Genomic DNA, 22048 nt, shown 5'->3' on the forward strand with positions numbered 1-22048 from the left:
GATGATTTTTGATCAAGAAAGTAGTTCTTAGGGAGCTTCATTAAGTCAGTTCAATGCCTTGATCAACTTTCTATTCACTAGAGTTAAACCATTTCTTCCTCTTTCTCCATTGTCATTTTATTGAAATTATTTTCATTGGGATAAATTATTTTTAAGTGACTATTTGGTTTATGATCAACTTTGGGCTCAAATCAAATCTTACAAATGAGAACTTCCACTGTTGCCGAGACTTCTTTTGTAGTAATTATTTCTACCAGAAAATATTTCCTGAGCCAACTCCGGCAGAAAAATTTTATCAGGAAGATTTGATTCCTCTGTCAATTTTTAGTCAATAACATATTTTGCCAGGTGCAGTCTTAGCTGCTGCCAGTTTTGCTCTGCGTTCATGATTTCAACCAACTTCCGTTTTTTCCTGGATCATTTTGTTCCTTTGCATTTTCAGTAATACTAGTGAGATGTTATTTTCGTTATATAAGGCGTATTTTAGCACCGCTCTGATAAAGCATTCTGAGGATCAAAGAGTAGCGTGAACACATCCTCGGGGCAAAAAGGCAGGTCAAAACATCACACTCTGCACTTGGGCTGAGTACCGGGTCAGGACCTGGTGCCCGAGGTAGCCCTGCCCACTGCCCTCTGCTCCTCCGGAGCCCTAGCCCCTGCCAAGATGCCTGGCGGTCGGGAAACAGCTTCTGGCTGGGGTGAGAGCAGCCACCTGCAAGAGACAGCCTCTGACTGACAGGCAAAGAGATGGGGTTCAGCCCTGATGTCCCACCCCAGGTTGGATGCAGCCTCTGCTGGGCCCCAGGCTTTTCTACTCAGAAAGTATCTCAGCTGAGATTTCAGCTGAGTATCTCAACGTCAGCTGAGAGAGGAAATAGATGCTTCTTGGTGTCTCCGTCCCCCCACCCCCCACCCAGCGATAAAAGGAGATCATTGACCAGGGTCCTCTCAGGTCTGAGGCTGTGACTCGTTCACTGGCCTCCAGGCTTTGGGCCTACCCCGAGGGTCCCCTCTGTCTCCTAGTTGAGGCTCTGCCTGGGAGCAGCCAGGGATGGGGCCGTCCACCTGGATTCAAACATGGCAAGATCAAGTATAGAGGGCTGGAGGCCACAAATGCTCTCACCTGGGATCTCTACTCCTCCTGACCCCAGGAGACCAAAGAAAGACACAGAAACGTCAACGGGGTGGGTTCTGTCTCCTGGCCTTGGCCTCACCCCACCCGTTCCCCACCCGTGGTCATGTCTCCATGCACGGTACCACGAGGCATCAAGCGGCCAGCGGCCCTTGAAACATCAGTGGGAAAGCGTAAACCCAGAGAGGAAAGGAGGCCTGCCCGGGGACGTGCTGGGACATTCCCAAGGAACGGGAGCTGGTGGCAGAGCCAGGATGAGGATGCATGAGTTCTGGTCCCAGCCCAGAGGAGAGCCTCCTTCAGCCCTGTTCCCATGTGAGGAACTGCTGAAGTGGCCTCTGCCCAGGCCACCTCAAAGACGCCGTCTCCACCCGGCCCGGCAACAGCCAGCGAGGGGTTGAGGCCCCCAGTCCAACAGCTGTGGGGAGGCTGGCTCAGGAAGGAAGCACCCTCACCTCCTCTGAGTCAGAAGAGAGGCCCTGGAGTCATGGATGGCCGCTTTGCAAGCTTGCCCTCTCTGGGCATAGCCTCCTCCTCTGCAAAATGGGGCTAGTGTTTGATCTCCAGCCTCCCAAAGGTGCTGTGAAGATGAAACGAAAGGCTTTGAGACATCTGTGGCCTTCCCTGGGGTGAGGTGATGTAGGAAACAGAGGTACCAGGCCTCCCGATACCTTGGGCACCTTGGGGCCTAAGATGCTGTTCCAGAGGCTGACCTCTCACAGTAGGCCAGTTCCTAAAATGGCCCTAATGATCCTCTGTGACACAGGGTCTTCATACCCTGTGTAGCCCCCTGCCCCACTTCCTTGAGTATGAGCTGGGCCTAGAGACTTGCTCCCAAGGAAGAAAATACAGCAAAACTGATGGAATGTCACATCTGTGATTACATTTGTCACATCTTATAAAAGACTGTGACTTCCTGCTTGCTAGCAGACACTCTCTCTTGATGGCTTTAGGAAGCAAGCTGTCCTAATGAGGAAGCCCACGAGGTATGGAACCGAGGGCGGCCTCTGATCAGCCGTCAGTGAGGAACGGAGGCCCTCAGTCCAGCAGCCCATGAGGAACGGAATCCCACCAACAACCACATGAGTGAGCGTGAAAGCTCACTCCCCCGGATGAACCTTCAGATGAGACCACAGCCCCGGCCAGCGCGTTGATCATCGTCTGTGAGAGACCCTGAGCAGAGGACCCAGCTGAGCTGTACCTGGACTCCTGACCCACAGATGCTGTGAGATTAAAAAATGGGTGTTGCTTTAAGCTGCTAAATTGTGAAATAATTTGTTACACAGCAAGAGATAACTAATACACCACCACACTGGCATACACACACAGGACAGTAGGGGCCTTTCTTCAGGCCAGAGAGACAGAGCTTGTGGACAGATCTCTGCCCTACAACCCCTGCTGCTGTGAGCTTCCTTCTGGAGCCCCATCCTTGCTGTGTAGTGTTGTAAGGAGAGGACAGAGGACAGCAGGCTCCCTGCTCTCCACTGGGCAGACCAGGAAAGTGGGTGGAGCTGACCCACTTCCTCGCGGAGCCATCACCCTGGGTCCTCTCCAAAGAACAGTCCTGCCAGAGCTCTGAACCCCAGGCATGTCTGGAGCAGAGTAAACGTTCCAAAGCACACCCACATCCGCTTTCTCCCTTGCTCCTCTTAAAACCCTAGGAAGGGTAGGGAGACCGCACCAACCATCTCTAAGACCAACAAGAGATGTGCTGGGTGAAGGCTCAACAGACCTAAAAGCTGTTCGTGATCATACCCATCTTACCAGTAAGAATTACTATTCAGTTTACTACCTAGAATTATTCAGTGGCCGAGGCGGGATTTGAACCCAGGCTGTCTGACTCAAAGCCCGAGCCAGTTCCACTTGTTTTACAAACGGGAAAACTGAGAAACAGAGAGTTCAAGAATTCATGACGGCACCCACAGGCAGCCCCTCCACCCCAGCCCCAAATCCTTCCTGGACAATCTGTCACCAAGGGATCAGGAATTGGAGTTTTTAAAGATTCAGGGGAGAGGAAAGACAGGATGGAGCGGGTGCTCGTGGGAGCCATCGGAGCCCAGACCAGAGCTGCTCCCACTTACCCGAGAAGAACCGGCCTCCCTCCCCTTCTCTATCAAGTCATTGTGCCAACCAGCAAAGTTGAATTATTAAAACTCCCTTCTGGGGTACCACATGGATTTTTCTCCACTGAGACTCAGAGCAGAGGGGTGGCCGCTCCTACCACACAATATTAAAATGTCAGGGAGTTTAAGGCTTGCGTTGGTTGAGTCATAAGTTATCAGCACCCAGTGAGGGCCGACAGAATGCCTCCCTTAAATTATTAAGCGGAAAGCGTCAGACTGTAATATTTTGCTAAACCGAAGTACAGACACAAAGATGTCATTTCAATATTTGAAACCAGCAAGTTTAATTTAAAATAAGAGCAAACCAATAAGCTCAGAACATAGCGGCGTATGAGAGGAAAATTATACTGAGAGAGGAAAAAAAGTGGAAGGACTTAAGAAATTTATAAAAGTAATCTCCAAGTGGAAATTAGAAATCAAGGCCTAGAAACAGAATAACACAAAAGAAATATTACTGTCCACTTTCTAAATCAATATAACACTGCTCCACGCTGGAATTACCATGGTAACTCAAGTAAAAAGAATCAAGCAATTCTTATTATTTCAAAATAAAATCACAGCCTGAAGCCTGGGTTTTATTACAACCACTGATAGATCGCTGGCTTGTATTTATCTGAAATATTGCTTTTCAATCAGCTGGTTTATGAATGTACATGGGCCTCTCACCAGCCCACCTACTGCCCTGCTTTGAGGCAAGGGGCTAACCAATGAATTGATTCTCGCCTGGCTGCATCTGCATGTATGTCCAGGTTTCAATCAGCTCTGGGAACCACGGAGCTTCACGCCCCTTCTAACCGATGGGTGGCTTTGCAGGACAGAGGAAAAGCCAGAGAAGGCAGCGGGGACTGACCTCACCGTGGTCCCCCTCCAGGCTCGCCCATGGAGGAATGGGCCAGGGCTCTGATGTCAGCCCCCAACAAGTGCGCCAACAGCAAGCCTGCCAGCCACAACGGGGGAGCTGGGAGCCAGCAGAGCACAGAGGAGAGCAGATGGCCTGGGTTCCCAGCCCAGCCCTGGACTTGCGAGTTGTGAGACCTGCACACAGCACCACATCTCTACCTCTTCCCCTATCCACTCCCTTTGCAATGTGACTTTTCACCTCCTTCCTTCAAGGACAGAATCTGTTTCCCCATCCCTTGAACTTGGGCTGGGCTTGTGATTTATTTTGGCCAACAGAATGTAAAATGACAACATCCCAGAGCCAAGCCTAGGTCTCAAGAAGACATGCGTCCATTCTCTCTCCTGGACCTGCCTCCAGCCTGAGAACAATCTGGAAGAGCCTGCTGGATGATGAGGGACATAGTCTCGTTACCCCCAGCATCCAGTTTGATCAGCCATCTCCCAGGTATGAGTGAGTCTAGCCGAGACCCGAAAAACCGCTTAGCCAAGCCCAGCCTGCATCACTGACCCACAGGTTTGAAAGCTAAATAGATGCTTGTTGTTTTGAGCCTCTGAGTTTTGGGGTGGTTGGTTATGTAGCAATAACTAACTGATACACATGCACAGTACAATGCTCACTTTTAACTAAGGGTTCACTGAAACAAGAACTGTTGTGTAAAGACTGAGAGGCCGAAGCCAAAGAGACCATCCTGTAGCTGTGTAGAGAGCACTGTCACTTCACATAGGCATGAGGCTTCCAGGCCTATCAAGTGTGTACATGGACATTAGGTGTCAGTTAGGTGTTGCTCCCATTGTAGAGATGGGAAAACTGAGGCTCAGGAAGTTGTCTGAAGTCACACAGCAGTCAGCTGGGACTAGAAGCCAGGTCTCCTGACTCATGCTAGCAGGCTACACCTGAAGACAGTAGGCCATTCAAGTAAGCCCACTTAGGAAGGGGCAGGAGGCAGAGCTAGGGGCCCAATCTGACCCAGTAGGCCTGCAGTCTGGGGCATCTGCCTCGGCTACCTGGACCAGCCTGCTTACTCTTCTCTACCATCTGCTTTTAATTTGCCCCCAGTTATGTCAGCCACTGTAGGCTCCTGCCTTAGCCAGAACACAAAATAAACATACTCCAACCACTGAGAGATGAGCTTGTTACTAGCTTGGGTGGATGTGACTCTGAGCAGGACCTGGAATGGTCTGTAAGAGGCTTTGACCTACAGGAGTCTGTAGGCTCCTACGAGGCCAACCAAAGGGGAGAGGATGTGGCAAGGGGACAACGTGAGCAAGGGTATAGAGGCAAATGCCAGGTCTGCATGGGACACAAAACCAGAGCGGACATATTAGACCTGCTCAGCTCAGTGTGGCAGCAGGTCTCAGGCAGAATGCCAGCGTAGCAGAGGCTGGGTCCTCTGAAAGGAGGTAGATGGGATGGGAGAAGGGTGGTGGCAGAACAGAAAGAGCTGGGTCCAGCGTCCCAGATGAATGCAATCCAGTGGTGTGCCGACAGATAGCTCACAACTGATTCTCTGGGGAAAAAACCCTTGATGTGTAGCGTTTGCCAGTTTCCGTGGTGTTCATACTTCCACCATGGCTGATGTCAAGCTACCCATGTGATATCACTGAACTCAGAGCTGGGAAGAGATGTGCAAAATCAGCTCTTGCAAGCCAGTGCAAGTTGACTCCCCTGGTGTAGTCCTATCTTGAGTACAGACCTACCAGGAAAACTCACTCTAGCAGCACCACGAAAAGTTCAGCCTGAGGGGGGAAGGATGCCCTGTGTGCCTCAGTGTCTTTCAACTCCAGGTAGGGCAGGCAGGCAGCAAGGGCTACAGGCCACATGCACCTCTGGGGCTTCTCCAGTCCGTGAAGGCTCAGGCCACGTTAGCAACCATCAACGCCCGCCAGGAGGATCTACATCTGAGGACGGAACCGTGAGCCCTGAGCTGTCAGTAGGGCCGGGAGTAGGATGCCCAGACACATGGCCTTGGTCCAACTGACATTTCTCCTCATCGGAGATTTCTACCATTCAGCCTTATCATGTTTTGGGTACAGGCAGAGGGCATGGAAGCCGGGCATGGAACACTGAAAGATGCAGAAGCTCTGGGCTCTAACTCCCTACATAACCCTGGGCAACTCTCTTGCCCACTTTGAGCCCCAACCATGCCATATAAATGGAAGGGCTTGCAGAGAGCGATTTTAGAGCCTTCTTCCCATGGTGCTACCCTCCTTGGAAATCTGGACAGTGGTGAGTAGTGAGTCTACCCTGCTTCCTGGACAGTGGCCACTGATGGCCATTAGGGATAAACTAGAAGAAGGAAGGTTAGGACCCAGTGCCTGGCAGTGAGCAAGGCACTGAACTGGGCACAGGACTATTTCAGATCATACTGTGGCTGTGTAGAGAGCACTGTCACTTCACACATGCACGAGGCTTCCTGGTTTATCGAGGGTGTATGTGGACATTATCTCATTTAATCCTAATAGCAATCGTGCCGGTTAGATGTGGTCGTTCTCACTGTAGAGATGAGAAGGCATAGAGGCAAAGCAATCTCAACATTGGGTGGGCACAGGACACAGAACTACAGTGGATGTGCTGGACCCGCACAGTTTAGCACTACAGTAGCTAAACCAGTCCCAGTCCCATGGTACTTGCCACACTGGGGTACCCAGGTGCTTTTTTCTACTTTGTCCCCTAACTCCTTCCAAACTTCCTAATGTGTCTGATCGGGGCTCCTGGGAGGCCCTCTGGCCCCTGGAGATGGACCCCAACTACAGCTTTGGTCTCCTGGCTACATGCGGGCAGCTCTGCCCTGTGTCGATGCAGCTCTGGAGGGGGCCTGCATCTGCTGAGAACCCCAACCTGGCTTGGGTCACTCCCCCATCAGCCTCTCGATCTCTGTCTTCTGCTCAGAAGGCCCAGCCAGGACTACTTCCCAGGTCCAGCAGCCTTGCCTGCCCCAGCAGCGCAGCTGCACTGAGGCTAAACCTTGTGTCTCCTTCGGCCACAGAAGGTCGGCCGACAATGCTTGCTGGCAATCGTCCATCTGTTCCAAGGGGGAGAGACCGAAATAGACCTCCCCTTGGTCCTACTCTCAGATAGGGCCTGCTGAGTGGTTCCTTAAATGGAAGTGGGTGGGGCAGCCGCCCCATCTGACTCTGGGACCTGGAGTGGGGTAGGAAATCAATTCTCAGGAGGGGTGAGAGGCAGGCCCCGGCTCTAGGAAAATGAACATTTCCATGTGCTAAAAGCATCATTGTGGGACGAGAGAGAGAGAGAGAGAGAGAGAGAGAGAGAGAGAGAGAGAGAGAGAGAGGGAGGGAGAGAGAGAGTGAGTTCCTATGGCCACAGAGGCCAAGTGAGTGGCCAGGCCAGCACTGAGCCCCGGCACGCAAAGGGTGAAGCTTTTAGGCGAGCAGCGGCCAGTGATCTCAGCTTCCCCCAGTCCTAATGCTCCCAAAAGGCTCTCTCCCACTCCCTGTAATTGGGCATCAGTAGTTAATGCAGTATTGACTGCATTACACGCTCCCGTGCCTCCCCTTGCTAATGCCAATTGCATCACCTTGTACAGTCACTGGCTTGCTTAGCCAATAGCCGTTAAAAGCAATCCAAATCATGAATCATATGGGAAACTTTTAGCAAGACACTGCCATCCGAGGAGACAATTTACAGTTGAGTTAATCTGGGTACATTAGCGAGACACGGATTCTGGACGACAGACCAATTTATGTTGTTTCCCTGTCCTCCCCCCGCCCCCCCCCCGACCCTTAGTGCTCTGCGTGGGCAGATGAATGGAAGAGCAGGGAACAGACAGAAGCACCTGCTTTTTTACCCCAGGCTCTGGGAGCGGGTTGGGGAGACCCATCTTCACAGGCTCCCTGCCTGGCTGAGTTGAGGCAGTAAGGGGACACGGCTGTACGTGCTGCTCAGGTTCTGTGATGCCTTGCTTCCCTGTAGTGAGGAGGCGGCTGCAGCCCGGGCTGGCCTGGTAGGTGCAGATGGAGACCTTCCTCTTCTAGGCATACAGTGGGTGCCAGGCCTGGTCCCTACCCTGCCAACCTCACAAGGCCTTTACCAGCCCTCAGCAGGCAGCAGTGCCCACTGGGCTCTGCCGTCCTGCTGATGGGCTGGGATCTGTAGTGTGGAACAGCATCAGGGCCCACTCCCTGCCTTCCCCCCAGGGCTGTGGAGGGGTCCTGGCCACAGGAGAGGCCGCCAGTACCCTCTGTGGCCCAGAGCACGACGGGATATTCTGGGAGGTCCCGCTGGTCAGTACCCAAGCACAGCTGAGAGCCTGCCCTCGCGGATCAACTGAGTCAGCTGTGGACGCTGCACTCACAGTAGTCGCTAACAACTGAAGGTGCACTGTCTGGTCCTCCTCAGCCCAGCTCCAATACCTTTAGGTGTTTTTAACTTATTAAAAATGCCCTAGGAATTCGGTCTGATGTTTAGTTCCACAGCCGCCTGCTGCTTCCTGTGGTCACCCCAGCCCTCCTGCTGGGCCTCTGCAGAGGCTACACCCAGACCTACCCTTCTGCAGCACGCATCTGGGGACACCCCTTGGGGGTGCCCTTGGCATCCTCCCCTGTCCCTCACAACCCAAGGCTCTCACAGTTCTTGGGGCTGCTCAGACCCTCTGCTGCCTGCCCCTGCTCAAGGGCCTTTTCTCCTACAGCGTGAGGGCTAATTTGACTCTCAGGACTCAGGGCTGTAACTCCCCTTGCTCCCCTGGGGCTGCAAACCTCCCCGGAGAGCCCACAGCCTGGTGCCAGCCCAAGAGCAGGTGCCAGGGGAAGAAGGGCTGTTTCTCCACGAAAGTTGGAGCTGGGCTTCCATTGCTGACAGGCAGGCCCGACGGCATGTAGAAAGGCAGGACCCTGAGTTCCAGTAAAGTGGAGCTGCCTAGGCCAAGAGCAAGCATCCGAATGAAAGCAATTAATCTTAAAACCTGAAGTTTAACCGTTTGCAAAACAGATCTCTCCTCTCTGTGGTGGCCCTTCGCTGCTCGACCTAATGGATTACTTTATTAATAATGCACTGTGCTTAAAAGCAAAAAAAAAAAAAAAAAAAAAAAAAAAATTTTTTTCTGACGATTCAATACTTCAGAAAGTCTCTTAAACCCGTTGCTACGGCAAAGCGATTGATATTTTATTATCTTTCAGAAGTGCAACATGAAAGCCCTGCAGCCCAGCAGAGCAGGAGCTTTGGTCCTCAGCAGCTGGCGGACCTGACTTCAACCAGAGGAGCCCCGGCCTCTTCCGACAAGATGCTGTCAGGTGGAGAAAAGGCATTGGGGGTGGTTAATAGGAGCCTGAGTTCACGCTGCAGCCAGACAAAGGGTGCAGTCCGCAGCCCTGAGGAACACACCCCTTGGGGGCCCTGGGGACCAGTGCTAACTCCCAGCCCAGACGGCCACCTGCTGGGAGGGCGTAAGTGCAAGGAAGGATTTAGGCAGCAGGTGTGGGGGGAGGGTGAGTATATCCAGAGCCTTTCTCCCTCCCCCCAACTGAAGGTACCACCTTCAAGGTTTCCTGGAACCAGGAGATGCTAGACTCACTCCAGTGGGGAGTGGAGGGTGGATTTTATGAGCAGAAAGGTTGCTTTTGGAAGACAGTTCTAGGCTGAGCAGGACAAGGAGCAAATGGCTCCTCAGGGCCTAAGCCAGCCTTCTTCCTTGTGCTGTGATGTGTCCCAGAGCTCAGTGGCAGCAACAGTACAGAGCACCATATGGTTTAGACTGGACAGGGTGGGGGACTTGTGGGGCAGTGCGAGCTCTCCTCCACAGGTCTGGTGAAGACTAGGGAAAATACATATGCCCAGGGTGTAGGCAGGAGATGGGCTAAAATGATCTCCAGAGAGCCATTCCCATTCAGGGCTCATCTGGAAACCTTTAGTATCACAAAGCCCGGGGCACTCTGGGCCTGCACAGAGTGCAAGACCCGAGGTGGTGGTGGTGGCGTCGTCTTATTGGCGGGAGACCAGTCTCCCTGCCTGAGGCCGCCCATGTATAGGGCCTGGGTCTTCTGGGTTTCTGGCTTGGGCCTGGGGAGCCAAGCATGCTAAACAATCTCTGCTAAAGACATACCCTGATTTCCACATGCTCCCCAGGGTGGGAGTTCCTCCAAACACCACGGAAGGACCCTCTGCCCTGGCTCCTCATTCTACCAAGAGGGAAAGTGAAGAGATGGGCATGACTGGTCCGAGATTACACAGGGAGTTAGTGGAGAAAGGAGCTAAATCAAGGTCTCCTCCCTCCTTATCTGGCCTGACCCCAGACCCCTTCTTCTCTCTTTCAATCTGTACACAACTGCACCAGCCCAGCCCTCTGATGGCCCACATGGGGCTCCAGGGGAGGGGTCCATGAAGAGAGAAAAGCATAAGGAGATGAATGTCACACCCCAGCCAGACCCTGGACAATGGATTCTTTTGGCCAGAGCATTTAGTTCCCCCTCCCTCTCTTTCCACACTCACACTGAGAAATGGCCTTGAGGGCCACAGAGCTCCCGCACATGCCACCCCCAGGCCAGATATTTTAAATGTCCCTCCCTGCTGGAGGTCTCAGAAGGTGGGAGGGGAGGCTAGGGGCATCAGCACATGATGGCAGCAAAGTGAACATCCTGTGTGACCTTAAGTCACTTAACTTCAGATTTTCACCAAGTGACCACGTCAGTAACACCACTGACCTGGAGAGCAAGAGGGCACAGACCTCTACTGCTCACTAGCGGAGGTCAGAAGATGTCACTCTAAGAGGATTTCCGCTGACTCACGGAAAACCCACCTTCTCAGTTCCTTACCAGTAGAACCCAGGTGATGGCGTGGATGCTAACAATTACATTCACATCTCCCTCCCGACAACACTAACAAACTTAACAAACCAGGTAACCCTCCCCTACAGGGCAGGAGGGCCTGGGACAGCCAGGGGATGGCCACTCTTGACCCTGAGGGCTGCCCTTGGGTCACAGGGCACTCCTGGTTTTACCCTCAAGGGGACTGGGTTCTCCAACCTCTCCTGCACATACCAGGACAATTACTGCAGGGCACTCCCAGTCAGGAAGGCTTTGGGGTGTGTGGGACCACCATGGGTCCCTCTGTTCTGACCTCTCGGGCGCAGCGAGGCTCTTGACCAGGGCACGTCCATGCCGCTCCTGCACTCGTGCTACTGGCCAGGAGCGGGACACTTTCTTCCTCTGGGCCAAACTCCTGCCTCCGATTTCAAGAGACAGTGAGAATCACACTGGGAGACAGTGGGAATCACTGGAGGCAACCCTTTTTCTCACCAAGCTTTCGGGCAGCTGTCTCCCCGAGGGTCCGGCCGGCCTTTCCCCTCGCCTGCCGGGCACCCGGCGGCCACCGTCTTTCCGCGCGCCCGCTCGCCGCAAGCTCTGGAGTCCGATTTCCCGAAGCCACTGATTTGCTCGGCGCTCAGCGCCTCTCGGGTTACGCGGGCGGCGCGAGGCTGATGGCTGCGGTGAGAGGAGCAGCCGCAAAGACGAAAACGCTCTACGTGAAACCACTGCTGCGCCGAGATCGGAGGGCAGCCGGAGCCTCCACGCGGCCCCGCAGAGCATCGCACGGCCGGCGCACAGCTCGCCCTCCCGCGGTTCGGTCCGGCCTGTCCCGGCCCCGGGGCCGCGCAGCCCGGGGCTCCCTCATCTCCCCACGCCAGTCCCACTCGGTCCTCCCCCCGCCCCAGGCTCCAGCCCCAGCGCCCTGCGGACCGCCCGCCCAGCAAGCCCGGCACAGCCCGGTGTGTGGGCGCCGGTGTCCTGGCGTGTGTGTTCCCGCGCGCCGCGGCGGAGGGCGCGGGTGTGCGGGGAGTCGGGACCCCCGCCCGCCACCTACCGTCCTCCTTGTCCAGCACCATCATCTCGGGCGCTCCGTGTCCAGCCGCAGCTCGGCTCGGCCGGGAGAAGGGCGCCGGCTCCGGGCGCGCTTCGGCGGGGCGGCCGGTCCTCGGGCAGCGAGCGGGCTCTAATTACCCGCTTGCCCGGCTCTTAACCTAGATTGCACTCAGCTAGAATTACATTCAGGAGTGAAGCACTTCGCAGATACAAAAGCAGTCTCACCTACTTTTGTGCCTCAGAATTGCAAGGAACTATGAACTGCAATTTAGAGAGAGAGAAGGAGAGGGAGAGAGAAGGGGGAAGAGAGGATCAGAGCCGTTTCTTTGATTCTCACCTTCTAAATGGCTCAATTTGCCCAGTATAATCTGTCTTAATGTAATTGCATTTGATAGCTCATAACCCTGGCTCTGGCAACGACACAGCTTTCAGCCTCATAAAGTGTTTTCCCCTCGGATTTAATCTGAATCTCAATCTAAAATTATATTCAAAGAGATGGGGGAATCTCGGCGGCCGTCTCCCGCTGCCTTTCTCCCTCAACGTATGAGGTTTGCACTCCTGCTACTGAATAAATGCACACATTTCCCGAGGCCCCCCTCCCTCCCGGGTTAATGGGGAGTGGAGACGCGCGTCTGCCCGGCTCCGCAGCGCCGCCTGGAGGCCTGTCGGCCCCAACTCGGCGTGCGGCTCTGCTCAGGACCCAGGGTCCTCATTCCCAGTAACTGCCTGGTGGACCACACCTGTCTGTCACTCCCAGCCCCTCAGCCTTGATTTTGCCCCCCTCCCACGGGGCAATGTTTCTCTGACCTCGTGCCCTCCCTTCCTACTTCCTCTTCCCCAGGTTTCTGGGTGCTTCCTGGATTGTTTGGTAAAATTAACCCTCTGCAGGGCACAAATTTTCCCACTGTGTGTCTTACAGCACCACCTTTACCCCAGAAGCCCCTCCCAAGAGCATCCTGATTCCATAGAGAATGGGATCCTGTCTCAAATTCTCTCTGAGCAAGCACAGCATGGCCTTAAAGGTTTTTTTTTCATTCCACAACTATTTATTGAGCATATACTATGCACCAAGCACTATTTTAAGGCCCTGGGGATATAGCAGTGAAAACAAAGATTCCTGCTATTGCAGAGTTGACAATTCTTGCTCTGTAACTCAGGAGGCAGGAAGGGAGACAGTGTTCATCTCCTCTCCCTCTGAACCCTGCTTCTCTCCCAGAGCCCTGGGTCTGGTGCCCAGGCTGCCTACTCCAGGAAGGCCTCTCTTCAATATCAAGAGCATTATTTCCTTGACAGTACAGAGTTCCAGGATGGCATGAAAATCTTAATGGCTTTTCTCCACACAGATGTGTCAGAGGCTCATCCCCACAGTCTCTTCTGAGGACTAGACCCAGGCAAGGAGAAGGAAGCTGGAGTCCCTGGAGGGGCAAAGGGCCACCAGTTGAGACTTCATCCCATCTCTGCCTATTACCAACAGTGGACCTTAGCAAGTCATTTTCTCTCCCCAGGCCTCAGTTTCCCTGTTTGTGAAGTGGGAGACCTGCTCTGCTATCTCCAAGGTTGCTGCGGGGATCAGAGGAGATAATGCATGTGAATGTGCTTTGTGAACTGTGGCACCCCAGACAACGGAAGGGGACGTAGTGGGTACAAAGGAGACTTGGAGGCCAGGTCATGCCCCTTAAGCCCTGGGAGGCCCCAGTGCAGGGTGCTTGACTGGGGAGGGGGAGGGGGGAGTGGTGCTGCAGTCTATGGTCCTCTATCGTAGGCAGCAAAGTCAAGCTTTGAGAAAACAGAAGAGAGGCTGCTTCTAATGAGCTGCTTCCTCCGCAGCTCAGAGAGTTTCGCTTTCCCCTTCATCTTGAATACTTAATCCTAATAGTCCTTGAGTATATTTGATGTTAAATATATCATTTTGCTCAGACTCACCATCCCTCAGGACTGCGAGCTTGATCTCTCCCCTGTCACTGCAGCTGAACTGCACCCTGAGGGTCTGAGGGAGGCTTTGGCACTGCTGCCGCGGGCACATTTAGTGGCAGCCCCTCACCCCAGCCTGAGTGAGGGGGCCAGACAGTGTAGCAAGCACAGGGCCTGACAGGCTGGCAAGGGGTAGCTTCTTGCTGTAGACACCTCTGTGCTACCTGGAGGTATTCACTCCACAAGGGCTGCAGCCCTACTCCTGACCTCCAGGGCTGCTTCTCCTGACTTTCAGGGTCTGGCCCTGACCCACACACCTGGGCTCCATCAGCTGGGGCCACTTGCTCACTCTTTCATCCACGTGTTGTGCTCAGGACTCCGTCCCAACCCAGCTCTCCCCAGCCCCCAGGGTGCCCAGTTAGCAGCCACCCAGCCAGCCTCCCTCTAGGGAGTCAGAGGCCTTGCATGCCACCCCAGGGACTGGTGCAGTCTTGGGGTACTGAGCAGGGGATCGGTGCTGTGTGTGAAGGGCTGGCTGCTGTGCCCACAGGCAGCTCTCTCTGCAGCCCCAGTGGTGAGCACTGAGTCCCCACACTCACCTGGAGAAGGGCCTCTGCAGAGGCCTTCTGCTTCACAGAGCTACCCGGCAAGCCTTGGACAGTCTGGGTGACTTGAGCTCCCAGCCAGGAAGAGGCCTGCTGGGTTTACAAACCCAGACACGAGCCTGGCTCATCCAGCGGCCTCCCTCTCAGCTTATGGGTAACTGCTGTGCAGGCAGGTAACTCCCACGCCCATGCTCACTCCTACGCCTCCAGGTCCAGGGACACGCCCACAACACCAGGGTGCAGTCCTCGGATCCCCTGGGGCTGGGGGAGGTTGTCTGCACCTGACACATTCCACAGGTGATGAGCATATACTCTCACTTCCATACTGCCAAGAGTGCTCCAAAATGCCCTTGAAATGCCTCTGGGGACGGCAGGGGGAGGCCATTTGATCAGTCCCCTAGGTTACGGTGAGGGAAGAGGGGGTGCTCCTGGCTGCTTTACAAAGTTTTGGGCAGGTCCTAGCAGTTTGTCTTGTACCTGGCAGTAAAGTCCTGAGGAAGGATTCCTGCATCGGGGTTGGGGGTTGGGGGGGAGGTTGGAGACTTGGTGCCCGAGGGCCCAGGCAGACCAGATATTCCAGAACCCTTCAGTAGAGCCTGTCAGATGTGCCTCAGCCTGAGGGCCCTGCTCCCAACACAGTGCAGCTGTCTCTAAGATGGGGTTACAAGCTGGCCTCACAGGTGACACTCAAAGGGGTATTTGGAGTGACAAAGGCCATTTCCCTGTGGCCGCCACAGTTGACTGGACAGGGTGAATCTACAGACTTTGCAGAACAATCAGGATACCTGCTGGCCAAGTTCAGATGCCCTGCCCTGCCCTGCCCCCGACTCACACAAAAGCAGCCCATGCACAGAGCTTTGCAACCAGCTAGAGTGGAGAAGTACGCGGTTGGCAAACTTTTCCTCTTTGGGTTTCTGGAGGCCCTGGACAGGCCTTCTAGGAAGCTGCAGTTATAACTTATTAGGCTTTGTGGGTGCCTAGGCAGAATCTGCACTCCAGAAAACAAGTCTCCCCACTCACTTGATGAAGTCCAATCCACCCCTGCACAACAGCCCAGAGAAGGCTGTCGATATAGGCTGTCGACCAAATGTCCTAGTTTGCCCTGGGGCTGAGGGGTTTCCAGGATCCAGGACTGTCAGTGTTAAAACAGGGACGGTCCTGGGCAAACCAGGACAGTTAATCACCCTAGTGGGATGTGGTAGGGTGGGACAAGGGACTAGTGGGGCCGGAGAGAAAGGCCAGGCAGCCAGACCCTTCCCTGCAGACCAGCAGCTGCCTCCCACCCCCAAATTTCCCAGCCTCCTGCCTCAGGGCTCCATCTCCTGGGCACCAAATAACTGCCCTAGCAACTGGCAGTGCTCCTTGGGCCAGCAGCACTGTGAGCCCTCCTGAGAGACTGGCAGTTAGAATGGGAAGGGTGCGAGCTGGATCCAGGGGTAGTCCAGATTTTGGGAGAGCCAAGCTTCCTTATGCAACTGGGGCGGGGGGCGGTTAAGAAAGGAACAGTAGATCACTAATACAAATTACAACAGAAGGACTCTGAAGCTTATAATTCATTAGCTTCAAGGTGAATCCGGCCCTGATATCTTGGATATATGGCCCATCCACGGGCCCTAGCCAGCGGAGCACCTCCCAACACGCTGGACTGGGGGAGCTGATGGTGAGCGTCCTCCCCAGCCCTGCCAGGGATGAAGCAATGTCACCCATCCCGCAGCTATGAAGTTCCAGACCGGAAGGGACCCCAGGACAGTGCCGGGTTCTCTGGGCATCCCCCTGGGGGAGCCGTTCTGCAGTCGGTGCAGAAGGGGGAGGGCGTGCAGATACCCAAGTGGGAGGCGGGGAGACTGGGGCCAGCGGGCACTGCGGGGAAGCCCGCGGCGCGGATCGGAGAGGCGCTCCTGTGTCTGCGAGGCGACAAGAGCCAGTGAGAAAGTTCCCGGCCCGAGCGTGCGGGGCTGGCGGGCTCGGGGTGGCCCGTGTGACTTCCTAATCCCCCTGAGAAGCCTCGGGGGCTGAGCCCAGCACCCCGACACACACCCGCGCGCACCTCCACCGCCCGGCTTCCAGGAAGCAGCCCAGCGGCCCGAGGCAGCCGGGAGCCGGGGGCGCTGCCGCCGCCGCCGCGCGGGGTGGCCTCGGCCGGGCCCGCGCCGCCGCCCCCACCCTGCGGCCCGCGGGTCCCCGGGCACCTACCGTCCTCCTGGTCCAACACCATGGTTCCCCCCCCGGGCCGAGGACGCGGAGGGGCGGGCGGCTCGGACTCCGCCGCCGCCCGCCTGCGCTGCTCCAGTCGGCCCCGCGCGGACTCCGCGCCCGGCTAGCGCTGCCGCGGACGGGGGCGGGCGGACGGGGGCGGACGGACGGGCGCCGGGAGCTGAGCCCAGCGGACAGGGAGCTCGCGCGGGCGGGCGCAACCCGGGGGCGGGGCGGGGCGGGGCTGGGGCGCATCAGCCGGGCCGGGATCGCCGAGCCGATCCGGCAGCCGCTGCCCGAGCCGGGCCGCCGCCGCCGCCGCCGCCGCGCGCCCTTCACTGCGCGCTGGCAGCGCTCGCGCAGCCGAGTGAAGCCTGCGTTTCCCAGGGCCCCTCAGATTCCCCTGTTAATTAAATCAATTCATTATGCTCAGATCTGATTAGCGGCCCTTCCCCCCTTTGAATCAATTATTCAATACACAAACATAATTGCTTGGGCCAGAGGTGCACGCCATTAGCTTATTTAACTCCAAGGACACTAATTACCCGCAGGGCACGGGAACTTTTCTCATTAATTCTGACAAAACACAAAAGCACAGCCAGAGTGTGTGCGTGTGAGGACTGTGTGTGTGTGTGTGTGTGTGTGTGTGTGTGATCACATGCCGGAGTGTGGGCTGTGTGGGGTGGTGAGCCACTGTGTGAGCTTCAGCTGGGACTTGGGGGTGGCGGAATGTGTGTGATTTCGGGTGGGAGTGTGTGGGGTGTCGTTTTGAGTCTGTGACCCTGTCCTCGTGAGTGTGGGACTCTAAGTGTGCGACTGTCAGTGCATCGGGCTGGGTGTGGCTCTGAGTCTGGGGACTGAGGGCGAGGGTCCGAGCCCCAACGCAGGAATGTATGAGATTGTGCGAGTGCTTCTGTGTGTGGCTGTGAATGTGACTCCCTGGCTACTGTGGTAGGCACCCATCCCCTTTCTTTTTCGCCTAATTGCCTGGCCATTGCCCACTGCACGCTCAGACCCACAAGGGCAAGTGCAGACCACACAAGAGAAACCGCAAGAATCAGGAGGCGGTGCCCAGGTTGGGGCAGTGTCCCCCTCCCCCCATCACCGGTTTGTGCACCGACTGGACTATGCTCCCCTCCCCCCAGTTATAAACCTCAGGTTCCCATCATCCCCTTCCCTCGCCCTCTCACTGCACATCCCTATACTTCCCCCATTCTCCAGCGTTTATTCCAAAGCCCTCCTGAGGCCCAGCTCGCCCCCTTCCATTTCCACAAGTGCTTGATATCTAGGCACACTCCCCCACTCAATTCCACAAACCTTACTTCTTTGCCTCCTGTCTGTAAGGTTGAACGGAGGGTGTGCCTATGGTCGATCAACTTCTCCACATTTTACCTCCCAGGAAATCTCTATTGAGAGAGAGCCAGTGAGAGAGCCCACAGAGGCAGGGACACAGAGGGTAATTGATTCCCCCAAATTAGGTTTCTGCTTTCTAAAGACCGGTATTGTTCCTGTTCTCAATGTGCACAGAGGTATTGAAGATTTCCTTTTTGTTTCCTCAGGCAATGAATGAGCTTAATCCATTTGGCTTTATAAATCAGGAAACTAATATTCGCTCCTTCCATAGCCGCTTTTTTAAAAATTTAATTGGTGGGGGAGGCACAGCTTGTCACCCTTATGCTGTCCCCAAGCCCCCACTTATCAAAACACATTCTGATCGAGGGGTGGAGAGAGGGCTGGGGGGAAGGGAGGGCTCATCCTGATTCCTTCTGCCCTCCTCCATCCTTGCCCATGGACCCACATAGTTCATATTGGGAAAAGTTTGTGAAATGACTGAATTAATCATATTCAGTTCAGTAAAGAAAAGCAGACTGTTCAGAGGTGCTCTTCAGGATGATCTCCCACATCTGCTGCTCTCGGTCTCCCATGAGCACTGAACATGGCCTTGCCATGACTGGGTCTGGCAAATCCTCATCCTCACCATCCAGCACAAGCTGCTAGAGTCATCTTCCTGGTGCCAAGCCCTGAGCCTGCTACTCTCCTGCTCAAGGTACCAAAATGTTCATTGCAGCTCTAGTTACAATAGCCCAGAGATGGAAGCAACCTAAGTGTCCATCATCGGATGAATGGATAAAGAAGATGCGGCACATATATACAATGGAATATTACTCAGCCATAAAAAGGAACGAAATTGAGCTATTTGTAATGAGGTGGATAGATCCAGAGTCTGTCATACAGAGTGACGTAAGTCAGAAAGAGAAAGACAAATACCGTATGCTAACACATATATACGGAATTTAAGAAAAAAAAGTCATGAAGGACCTAGGGGTAAGACAGGAATAAAGACACAGACTTACTAGAGAATGGACTTGAGGATATGGGGAGGGGGAAGGGTAAGCTGTGACAAAGCGAGAGAGAGGCACGGACATATATACACTACCAAACGTAAGGTAGATAGCTAGTGGGAAGCAGCCGCATGGCACAGGGAGATCAGCTCGGTGCTTTGTGACCGCCTGGAGGGGTGGGAGGGAGGGAGATGCAAGAGGGAAGAGATATGGGAACATATGTATATGTATAACTGATTCACTATGTTATAAAGCAGAAACAAAAAATAAAATTAAAAAAAAAAAGAAGCTTCCATGGCTCCCCTTTGTCCATAAAACAAAGCCCTAACTACTTATCCTATCATTTCAGGCCCTTCGGGAGATCTGGGGAAGCCTTTGTAACCACCACTGCCCTTCACTTCAATTCAATTGCTATCTATTGATCTCCAACAACAATCCCACACTCCAGCCCCTCTGGACTGCTTTACTGTAATTGAACACACCCTGCAGGTTCTTGCTCTAGTGATTCTTCTCATGGCATCCCTCTGCTTAGAAAGCCCTTGCCCACCTCTCAAAGCCCTCTAAGGAAACCTCTCCCCTACGTTTCTCTAAGTGGGTGTCTCTATGTGAAGTCTGGATGACTGAGTGGTATGTGGATTATTCCATTGAGCCCTGGAGTATAAGGTCAGCCCTTGAGGGCAGAGTTTCAGCTCTCCTCTGGAGTGGAACGACAGATATCATATGAAGAGTCTACACTGGGTCACTGGAGAAAATGCGATCTGCAGAAGCAGGGGAAGGATTCAGATATAAGAATGGAGGCTCAGAAGGAGGGAACCTTGGGTACCGTCTTTCCTCCCTCCCCAGGATCTCAGATGGCATGGGACCAGAACCCAGTTGCACGCTTCCTCTGGATCTAATATTTGGATCTCCATGCTTCTCTGTGTTGCTGGGCATGGCCACTGCCTGGATTGGTGCCGGCTGTTCCTGGCACTAGGGCATCTGGCCAACAGGACAAGAGGGGGCTGAAATTCTGCCCTCTCTCTGCTCTCCAAGCCATGTGCTTGACATGGGCTGTACCCACCAAAAGAGGGTACTTTTTGCTAGTTTGCACAGAAGCACTATGTGGACTCGCGTGGCCCCGGAATTGAGTGATCTGCTTGGCCAGATCTGACACTCAAGGAGGCCGGCCTGAAGGGTTGAGCACCCAGCCTCCTCTGCCCCCACCCTCACTCACACCAAGGGCCTGTGTGAGCTCTTAGAAGACCAGCCTCCTGGTTTTCATAGAGGAAGAGAAAATTCAGAGAGTTTAACCATAATGGGTGGTCAGGGATACTGAAACAGATGCCCAGCCCATCTTTGAATTTATATGGGCCCCAAGCACTGGTGAAGGACACTGAACTCAGTCCATCCCTGAGATTCAGACATGGACAGACCTACTGTAAGGATCAAGGTCCCCAGCAGAAACCACGCTGGAGGAGAGACAGTGAGCTTCCTGAAAGGAGATCCTCATGGGCACCTAGACTGAGTAGAAAGGCCTGGAGTTTGGAGGGGCAACAATTCCAGGTATGGCGCAAAGCTAGGCCTGACCCACTTCCACCCGGCACTCCCATAGGAAGTGGGCAGTGGTGCAGATGAGGAAGCATATCACTAACGGCTTTACTATTGAAGCCTCCTCTGAAAGAGCTGGTCACTAGGAACAAAAGGTAACTGTAGAGAGGGACAAGAGCAACTGGGTCAGCAGCTCGGTGGCATTGGTGGCAGCACATGCATGCAATGGACGACAAGATGGCAAGAGTATTGGGAAGCAGCTCTCTCGTTATATGGGAGGCATCTGTATCCCTAGCCCATCAATCCTACCTCCCAACCCTGGGACTGTTAGAGAGAAAATGGCTTTATCCAGAACTCCAAATCTGATAGTGTCCAGAGGGCACTTGGATAACACATGTAAGCATTCCTAGAAGGCCTTACACCTTTTTGGAGAGGAGGATCCAGAAGAAGAGAATCAGAGCATGAGAATTTCGGGCTAATTGTTGTGAATGTGTAAGATCTGGTACCCGGCATATGTATGGGCTCCATATTCCAACCTGCTTTAGCTATGTGACTGGCATGAAGGGAGAGGCTGTGGGAGCAGGAATGGGCCGGAACAGCCCCGACTGCCAGCTTTGCCTGATGGCAGTGCAGATCAGCAGGACACGAAAGGGCATCATTAACATCAGGCCAACCAAAGGCTTTGTTCCCACGGCCCCTCGCTGCCCGGAAGGTCTCCTGAAGCCACACATGCTCGCCCATGCTCCTGAACTTCTGTTTCATTTCTCTTCTTGTCTCCCCAACTGTCTGATTCATCCCCCTGCTCCTCTGAAGTCTCAGCAGATGATGTCACCTCCTATCTTATGAGATGAGAGGTGTTAGACAGAAAGGCCCACCTCCCCTTGCCGAACACCTTCCCCTGGGGTGCTGTCCACAGCTGTTGGGGTGTGTAGCCCTTACTCGGGATTTCTCCTTTGAGTTCTACTCCAGTATTTCCAAATGCCCCCTTGATATTTCCACTTGGCTGTTTCAAAGGTATCTTAAAATTTAAAATCCAAATTGAGCTCATGATTTCTTCCCAAATCTTTCTTCATCTTGTTCCAGTAAACCTGCCACTCAGTTCTTAATACCAGAAATCTGGAAGTAAAGCAGAATTTCAACCAAGCCAGCAAAAGTAACCAAAAAGAAGTTTGTGTGTGTGTGTGTGTGTGTGTGTGTGTGTAAGAAACAGCAAATATATGGAATAAGATGGAATAAGTATAGTATATCAGTATATTACACTAAATGTGAAGAGACTGGATTTCCCTATCAAAAAACAGTTTGTCTAAGTTAAAACATAAAATATAGCCAAATGCTGTTTACAAGAAATATTCCCAAAACAAGGAATTCCTCTATGAAAACCAGACCCATTAATTCCACTTCTAGGTATATAGACAAGAGAACTGAAAACATGGCCACACAAAAATTTGTACAGTGATGTTTATAGCAGCATTATTTATAATAGCCAAAAGGTGGGAA

General features: G+C 53.9%; 1 protein-coding gene across 3 annotated transcripts in view; it reads right to left on the reverse strand.

The window, feature by feature from the left end:
- Positions 1–22048, reverse strand: part of LMO1 (LIM domain only 1) — a 56204-nt gene that overhangs the window by 23370 nt on the left and 10786 nt on the right. The window contains exon 1 of one of the 3 annotated variants that reach the window (XM_033862496.2): positions 16683–16820. The exons of 1 other annotated variant lie outside the window; for it this stretch is intronic. In XM_033862496.2, coding sequence (XP_033718387.1) covers positions 16683–16704 — 22 coding nt within the window. In that variant the 5' untranslated portion in view covers positions 16705–16820. Of the gene's footprint in view, positions 1–11974; positions 12107–16682; positions 16821–22048 lie in introns of those variants that run through there. One more of the 3 variants, XM_073808597.1, reaches the window with a different exon arrangement.

Source organism: Tursiops truncatus, chromosome 8 (genome assembly GCF_011762595.2).
Source record: "Tursiops truncatus isolate mTurTru1 chromosome 8, mTurTru1.mat.Y, whole genome shotgun sequence".
In the NCBI taxonomy this organism is placed as follows: Eukaryota; Metazoa; Chordata; class Mammalia; order Artiodactyla; family Delphinidae; genus Tursiops; species Tursiops truncatus.